Below are 8,956 nucleotides of genomic sequence, written 5' to 3'. Positions count from 1 at the left end.
GGTTTTCTTCTCACTGGAGATAGTATGTGGGGAAACTGAAGGCGCTCACCGGAGGGACCCTCCCCTGCCGGCCCTCTACTTGCTTGATTCTCTAAGTGCAGAGTACCTGTAAATTGCAAAGCGCTTTCAGTGAAAATGGGTTAAAGGTTTCCGGAGCTGAGGGGAGCGGTACCGATGTTTAGCTGTTGGAAAGATCCTGGACACAGGAGATTCTCCTCGCCCCGCACGGGGGTGTGGACCGCAATCCCAGGGATGCTTGGGGATGGGGGACATAGGCGGATTTGGACCAAGGAAGGTGGGCAGGTAGGTTGTAGGAAATAGTACCTCTCTGTTAAAATACTGACTTTGAACAGCCTTTTCGTTTGCAAAGCGATGTCTAGTCCCGGTGTGTCCAAAAACAAGTAAAGTGGATTCGGGTTTTGGTGTCTTCTGCGGTTGGAAAACCTGAAGTTGAAAAAGAAGTATCTTCTTAAAGTTACCCAGAGGCCGCAACAGAGTGTAGGTTTGAACCCCACGTGCCACTTTTAGTACCATACCATTCTTACAACTCAGGCCACCTCCGCACCTGTGCCGACCTCAAACAAACGTCCAGGTGCGTGGCGGGTGCGGGCAATGTGGACTAAGTCAATTTCAATGACAGGGAAGGGAATTGGAATCAGTCCTAGGGCTGTCTCCCTTCTTAATCTGAAATGGGGGGAGGGGGGGAATGAAATGTTAAAGGGAGCCCCGGAAGAGGAAAAATGCAAACATTTGGCAGAGTTACCCTCTTGGCTCAGCCACTATCAGTCTATCAGGCAGGCAGCGACTCTGGTAAGGGCATCACATTGTTCCCTTAAAAAAGCGGGGCGGGGGGAGCGGGTGGCGTTGTTTAAGTGGATTTGGCAGCCGTTCATCTTTCAAGCATTCTTAGCCAGTCTCACTTAGTTATATGAGGAAATAAAATTCCTGCCTTGCACAGCTGAAGGCTGAGAGAATTCTCCCCATCCTAATCCCCCCAACTCCCCAACGATCACATTGGACAGATGTCACTAGGCAGGCCCCCATCTAGGGCTAGCAGGATGAACAGTCTCTATAATTTATGTAGCTGTAGAGTTCCATGCCCAGGTAAAGTTATTTTCTGCTAGGCAAGGCTGGCTGTGTTCACCCCTGAGAAACACTGGATTCATGGAAAGGCAAGATTCCAGATGCCTAAAACACACTGGCTGTGGTCAGCTGTTAAAGCTGCTGGAGGCATTTGTCTCTCAGGGCAAAGTTATGTCATTTGCCAAGTGTTGTACATTATTGTGCATGTTGGAGTATTCAAAAAGTGATCTTAGAAATACTGATACACATTGTCATTCTTAGGCTTCAGCAATCATGATTACCATCTTAGTAGCTCTGTTGTATAGGTTAAGGGGAGCTATAAGATTATAAAAAGATCTAAGTGACTTCTAGAATCCATTTGACAAAAAAAGGTGAATTTATGACAGTCAAAAGTCACAATTATCTGTTGCTTAAATAGAACTGTTTTCTCTTCATGCCCTAGTCTGCAGCCCAGGCATTAAGAAGAAACCAAGGAAATTTAAGAAATTACTCAAGGTTCTTGGAAAAGAAATATAAATATGTTTATTTACATGTTCTTAGAATATTTACATTCTTAGTATCTCTTTTATCTTAGTATTTCCTTGAAAAAGAAAGAAAGCTAAGATTAAAAGAAATTGAAACCAAATCCTCGCAGGTAGGGCACTCCTCTGTGAGGCTCTGGCCTGGACCCTGGGAATGTGTGCTTCCCAAGGCATGAAACCCCTTGGGGAACTTTACAGCAGGACCTCAGTGAGCTGTTTGGCAGGTGAGGAAACTAAGGCCCTGGTGAGTGACCTGCCAGTAGCTACTTCCAGGGGAGAGCAGAGCATCTGCAACCAAATCATTGCAGCCCTGGTAGCTTTCTAGAATAGATTGTGGACCAGATGGGCCACCTGAGCTCCCTGCTAGGGTTACACATTATAGTCTTATTTGTTGTAGTAGAGAAATTTCATGACTCTCAATTGTGGACTTAAGCCGAAGCCCTTCAGAGGTCTGTGCTGGGTTGAGCTTGGCATGGTCCACAGGCTCTGGGAGCCTGGGCTCTGAATGTAGCCTTTGATCCCTATAGGTGTCTTACAGCCCCTCCAAGTTCATTCTGAAAAAGGAATGGAGTGAGAATCCTGGCCACAGATCCAGTCTCGAATTTAGTCATATACTTAAAATTCTAATTCAACTGTTAACATTCCAGCATCCATTTTAAGTATCAGACTTTCTTCATTTAGCACTTTTTATTATAAAAGGGAGATCTGCTGGAGGGGGATTTCTCCTACCCCATCCCCACCCAGGGAAGGAAAAGCTCTTTGGCACTTAGAAGTCTGAGCTGTGAGTGGGACTTTGGCACTGTCTGCATCCATGTGCTCCTGTGCTCACCAGGGGTGAAGAGGACTGACTCAGGCAGGTACCAGCAGGATGCACAGGGTCTGTGTAGACCTTGAGTTTTAGAGATGTAACAGGGACCTAGAAAACAAGCCACCAACATGCTTGCATAATTCTGAGCCCCTGAGGCAAAACACTTTGCAGGTAATAATTCAGTTTTCCCATCTGAGCTGGACACCAAGCTCTTATAGCCCGTTTACCTGGTAGCATTGAGGACGGTACTGGTCAATCCTCGGAATTCCCATAAGGGCTTGTTACAACTCAGACTGCTGCCGCCACTCCAGCGTTTCCAGAGTGGAGAATATGCATTTCTTACAAGTCTCCCAGGCTGCCGCTGCTCCCACGGGTGGGAGGACCACACTTGGAGTTCACTGCAAAATTTCTGAGCCGGCAGCTGCAGCAGCCTCCTGTGACTCGGGTCTGCCCCCTGCCGGTGGAAGATGAAGCATACTGCCTTCACCTTCTACTGAGGGGCACTTAAGCATTTGTCTGCCTTCTTTAGTTGCAGCTACTTAGGAAGAGCCCCTGTCAGATTGACTTTCAAACAGATAACTTCTTGAAGTAGAGCAACTACCATGTAGCGAGTAGTACTATGGATTAATACTTCACCGAGGTATTTAAAAAAAAAATTATTTGGATTGTCAACTAATATTGTCATTTACATGTGACCTGGTTGCAACATTAAGATTTTTAAAAGACTGTTGATAGATGTTGATGACTCTCACGTGTTTGTCTCCCTTGGGCGTTTCAAGGAAATGCTAGTGAGTCGGAGGAAGACCGCAGCGCCGGCAGTGTGGAGAGCCCGTCCGTCTCCAGCACGCACCGGGTGTCTGATCCCAAGTTCCACCCCCTCCATTCAAAGATAATCATCATCAAGAAAGGGCATGCTAAAGACAGCCAGCGCTACAAAGTCGACTATGAGTCTCAGAGCACAGATACCCAGAACTTCTCCTCCGAGTCCAAGCGGGAGACAGAATACGTGAGAGCTTTTCCTCTTGTTAAACGAGGAGGGCAAGACCTGCCAAGCCTGGGTACTCAGAGCCTCTTGAGGGCAGTTCTTACTCAACAAGCCCCAGCCTCTGGCAGATGGGTGGGCAGTCCCTAGCCCCTCTGTGCCTCACATCTCTCCTCTCCTTACATAAAGAATATTGACCCTTTTGGAGAATCTTACGAGGATCAAGCTGAAACAACACTCTTAAAAGCATATGGGATGTCATAAAGACCTCTAGAGATAATGAAAAATATTCTCATAAAGATAGTTTTAGTTTATGTACTTCATCCTCTGTGCTTGTTGACCTGCTATTGGTTCTATATCAGCTTCTGTGACTTACTCTGGGAAGAGCAAAAGGGAGACAGGGAGTGATGGTTAGCTTATTCGAGGGACTTTCTTGCTAAATCAGACATAAGGTGTCTGAGGAGCAAATTACAGGTCCCACTTTGGGCAGTCGTGCGGCCCAAAGATTTTTAAATTTTTAAAACACACATTCTAGAGTAATAACCATGACTCTGTTGCTCTGGTCCTTCCTGATCCCCAGGGTCCCTGCCGTAGAGAAATGGAAGACACACTGAATCACCTGAAGTTCCTCAACGTGCTGAGTCCCAGGGGTGTACACATTCCCAACTGTGACAAGAAGGGATTTTATAAGAAAAAGCAGGTAAGTGAGGTCCTCAGTGTGTTTTCTTCCTCTTCGGGTTCTGTTGACGCAGAGGAGAAACCCACCTCACCAGCCCCAAGGCTCTTCTGGCCATAGCTCTAACTCTGAGCCTGTGCAGCACCAGCGCCCAGGACTTGGTGCCCGTCTCAGGAGGTAAGACCGAAGGCTGTTTTGACTTGTTGCTCTGAGTGCTGCTATATCGGCCATAATCCTCAACCATAGTGCCTTTCCACCACCCATTTCCCACTCCTGCCCTTTCAGTAGTTCGCCCACAGGGTGGACAAGGTACTGCCCAGGGGTACCCTTTATAAACCGCAGGTGGACATGTGGACACATTTGTTAATGCTGCGTCCCATTTCAAACAACTATTGCAGTCAGTTTCCAAGAAGTGTGACATGAGGTCGTACCACAGAAAGCTTACCTTGAAATCCCACAATTGTCCCCTTTCCTACTGATGCCTTCCTGATAGTGAGAAGGTTGCAATATTAAGATTTTGAAAAGACCGTTGCTAGATCTGTCTCCCTTGGGCCTTTCCTTGGGCTTTTCAAGGAAATGCTAGTGAGTTGGGGGAAGACTGCAGCATGGCCAGCTTGGAGAGCCCGGCCATCCCCAGCACACACCAGGTGTCTGTCTTACACGGAGGGGATGGAACTTGAAATCAGACACTCGGTCCATGCTGGGGATGGCCAGGCTCTCTGAACTGGCCATGTTGTGGTCTTCCTGCGATTCACTGGCATTTCCCTAGAAAGCCCAAGTGAGAAGAAGGCATGACAGTCATCAACATCAAACAGCAGTCTTTTCAAAATCTTTATATTGCAACACAGTCCTATTCCTGGAAAAGGAATGGAGTGCGAATCCTGTCTATACATCAGTCCCAAATGTAGTCATACGCCTAAAGTCCCAATTAAACAAGCTGAAAATGATCAAACAAATTTAAGATGTAGTAATATGAAGCTGTAATAAATATGCTTCTATAGACTTTGTGTTATGTGATGACACTGTTTCAATTAGCTTTCTAATTGGTATCTACAGAATTGGCCTTCGGAGACCTAAGCGAGCCACAGTGGCCTCAGGGTGACCATATACCAGGATTCGTAGTAGTGGCCACAGTCCGAAAGCCTAAGCTTTCCTCCATTGCCATGGCTTATTTATACCCACATTTTATATCAGTCATTCATTCAACAAATTCATACTGAGAAGGTGTCGTGTGAGGCTGGATGTGGGCTCCAAAGGCACGGCTGTGGCATTCCCAGGCAGAGGTGATGTTCTCAGTCCCACATTTGGCAGAGAAGTCGGCAGGCCCAAGAGGTTCTGCAAGGACTGGTGTCCACCTTACACTCCTAGAAACATAAAACTGCCCCCACCCCCGCTTTCTTGGAGAAGGAACTTAAACCCACACACATGCACAGGTGCACAGTCAGCGGGCCTAGGCACGCGTGGCTCTTACGCAGCCTTAGCTGAAATTTCTGTTGTGCTTTCTCAGCATAGCAGAGTCATGCTGGCAAACCATCATGGGCCCTGGTCACCCACCTGACACCAGACCCAGGGGCATTCACCTCTCTGTCTTCTGTTTCTCTCCCACAGTGTCGCCCTTCCAAAGGCAGGAAGCGGGGCTTCTGCTGGTGTGTAGATAAGTACGGGCAGCCTCTCCCAGGCTACACCACCAAGGGGAAGGAGGACGTGCACTGCTACAGCATGCAGAGCAAGTAGACGCCTGCCGCGAGGGTGAGCACTCAGGAGGGGCAGCCTGGGGCTCCAGGGCCTCACTGTCCTTGGACTAACCTCGGGGGGCTGGGCGTGGCCACCAGCCTTTCCCCAGGCTTGCAGACCCAGGAGCTGCAGCTCAGGGCCAGAAAGAGCAAAGCAAATAGGACAGAGCCCTCAGAAGGGTGCCCGGAGAGGGAGACCCCATCAACCCAACCAAACAAGTGTGGGGAAGGAGGCTGGCCAGTGTGCCTCAGGGATGCTCTGCTTTATTTCAGACACCTCACAGCACCTAAGCTGTCATTCATCCACACACAAAGTGAAGATTTTCAAAGTTAGGCTTTACCCATGAAGTCTGGAGGTCCATTTATCTTAACAGGGAAACTGTTTTAATCCGCAAGAACCTGCTACAGATACGTGTATCTAAATTAAAAATGTGAATGTGAGACAGCTGAAATAGCTCAGTTGGGAGAGCATCAGTCTGAAGATGTGGCTTTTTTTTCTGTAAAATATATTATGAATATTCTGTTAGTCTGTGGCTAATACAATTTTAATAAAGTTCATTTAAATCTAGCAGAAAAATGAAATTTTAAACAATCATTTTAGAGAATGCTATTATACCCAGTATTCTGTTTTCTTTTAATAAATGAGGGAACTATTGGGGGAAAGAAATACATTTTCTTTCATTTTATTAAGACAAATTTACTAAGCAAAAGAAATTTGCACGTTTAGTTAGAAGGGTTTGTTTTTTCCTTACAAGTGGGAAAAACATAATTCTAATTTGAGGGTAACTCTTTGACAGTGAACACTGTAAGCAGCAGATGGTACTTGTTGCTTTATTTAAAAACATGGGTTGAGACCCCAGCGCTGCACTTGCAGGCCTAGTGCCATTAGACTGCAGGCTGTATTGGATATCTCAGAGCAAGAGTCAAGCCCTTTTGATTTTGGGGGGATTATTTCAATATATTTCTTTTTCTTTTTGTTTTAGTTAATGTGGAGCTCAAATATGCCTTATTTTGCACAAAAGACTGCCAAGGACATGACCAGCAGCTGGCTACAGCCTCGATTTATATTTCTGTTTGTGGTGAACTGATATTTTTTTAAACCAAAGTTTAGAAAGAGGTTTTTGAAATGCCTATGGTTTCTTCGAATGGTAAACTTGAGCATCTTTTCACTTTCCAGTAGTCAGCAAAAAGCAGTTTGAATTTTCTTGTCGCTTCCTATCAAAATACTCAGAGACTCGAGCACAGCACCCAGACTTCATGCCCCCGTGGAATGCTCACCACATGTTGGTCGAAGCGGCCAACCACTGACTTCATGACTTAGGCGGCTGTGTTGCCTATGTAGAGAACACGCTTCACCCCCACTCCCTGTACAGTGTGCACAGGCTTTATTGAGAATAGGGAAACCCTTAAACCCCAGTCATCTGGACATCCCGACGCATGCTCCTGGAGCTCACAGCCTTCTGTGGTGTCATTTTTGAAACAAGGGCCTGGGTCCCTCAACCAAGAAGAATGTTTATATCTTCAAATGGCCTGTACTGCTTGGGGACTATTGGAGAAAATAAGGTGGAGTCCTAATTGTTTAAAAAAAATATATCTAAGAATGTTCTAGGGCAATCTGGGGACCTATAAAGGCAGATATTATGGGCCCTCCTTTTCAGGAACCTTCCTGAAGACATGGCCTAGTTGAAGGCCCAGGATGGCTTTTGCTGTGGCCCCATGGGGTAGGAGGGACAGAGAGACAGGGAGAGTCAGCCTCCACATTCAGAGGCATCACAAATAATGGCATGATTCTTCAGATGATTACAGAAAATAGTGTTTTATAGTTCAACAACTGAAGACAAAGCTTATTTCTGAGGATAAGCTCTTTAAAGCCAAAGCTTTATTTTCATCTCTCATCTTTTGTCCTCCTTGGCACAATGTAAAAAAGAATAGTAATATCAGAACAGGAAGGAGGAATGGCTTGCTGGGGAGCCCATCCAGGACACTGGGAGCACATAGAGATTCACCCATGTTTGTTGAACTTAGAGTCATTCTCATGCTTTTCTTTATAATTCACACATATATGCAGAGAAGATATGGCCTTGTTAACATTGTATACAACATAGCCCCAAATATAATAAGATCTATACTAGATAATCCTAGATGAAATGTTAGAGATGCTATATGATACAACCGTGGCCATGACTGAGGAAAGGAGCTCGTGCCCAGAGGCTGGGCTGCTCTCCCAGAGGCCAAACCGAAGGAGGTCTGGCAAAGTCAGGCTCAGGGAGACTCTGCCCTGCTGCAGCCTTTGGTGTGGACACACGCTGCACAGAGCTCTCCTTGGAAACAGAGGGGTCTCAAGACATTCTGCCTACCTATTAGCTTTTCTTTATTTTGTTAATTTTTGGGGGGAAAACTATTTTTGAGAAGTTTGTCTTGCAATGTATTTATAAATAGTAAATAAAGTTTTTACCACTAAAAATAAAAATCTCTTTCCCTTTGTTATTGACCATCTCTGGGCTTTGTATCACTAATAAAATAATCCTGAAAGGGGAAAATATTTTAGCTGTAGTGGGAAACTTCATAAACACAAACGTTTCCCTGCTTTCCTCTCTAGCAAAAGAACCCAAGTCAGTTTCCATGGCTTTGTGGGCAACCTATGGAGGCATTGGATCATATCTGCAAGACGGTTCAATTCTAGGAGGCTGTATTATTGGGACAGCCTGTGGCCCAGGTTTGATCAGGTCAGCAATGTGCACCTATGTGACTGGTCCTTGCCTTTCTGGGGTTGTGTCCTGTATTGTTCCATCTAACACTAGCAGCTGTCCACGGACAAGCAGGGAGGGACCAGAACAGACACTCAGCAATTAAGTCTCATGCCCTTTACTCCAAGCAGAGAGTGGCCCTTCTCTGCTCCAAGTAGAAGTGGTTCTGGGATCTAAGTCCCCTATCCTTGGAACAATTGTTACTTGTCAAAGCCACTTTAGACAAAACACTGAGCCTGTGGCTTCAGGGCATCCAAGGATAAATTGCTGTCGAAGAGTTACCTCCTGTCTAGCACCATGTCTGATTTGTTGATGAAATATCTAAAATACCCTTATCACATGTGTTGTATGTGATGAGCAGCAAGTTGGTTCTGTAAGTGTTCAGAGGACGGGGATTATGGGGTGT

The 8,956-nt window shown here is 45.9% G+C and overlaps 1 protein-coding gene across 1 annotated transcript in view; it reads left to right on the top strand.

Annotated features, from left to right (window-relative positions):
• Positions 1-8,260, top strand: part of IGFBP3 (insulin-like growth factor binding protein 3) — a 9,166-nt gene extending 906 nt beyond the window's left edge. Inside the window, exons 2-5 of the mRNA XM_011946806.1 lie at positions 3,192-3,418; positions 3,975-4,094; positions 5,679-5,819; positions 6,787-8,260. Of these exons, the coding sequence (XP_011802196.1) occupies positions 3,192-3,418; positions 3,975-4,094; positions 5,679-5,804 (473 nt within the window). The 3' untranslated portion in view covers positions 5,805-5,819; positions 6,787-8,260. The remainder of the gene's footprint in view (positions 1-3,191; positions 3,419-3,974; positions 4,095-5,678; positions 5,820-6,786) is intronic.
• The last annotated feature ends 696 nt before the right edge of the window (positions 8,261-8,956 follow it).

Source organism: Colobus angolensis, unplaced genomic scaffold (genome assembly GCF_000951035.1).
Source record: "Colobus angolensis palliatus isolate OR3802 unplaced genomic scaffold, Cang.pa_1.0 Scaffold253, whole genome shotgun sequence".
NCBI classification, from domain to species: Eukaryota; Metazoa; Chordata; class Mammalia; order Primates; family Cercopithecidae; genus Colobus; species Colobus angolensis.
This window is presented reverse-complemented; position numbering and strand designations above follow the sequence as displayed.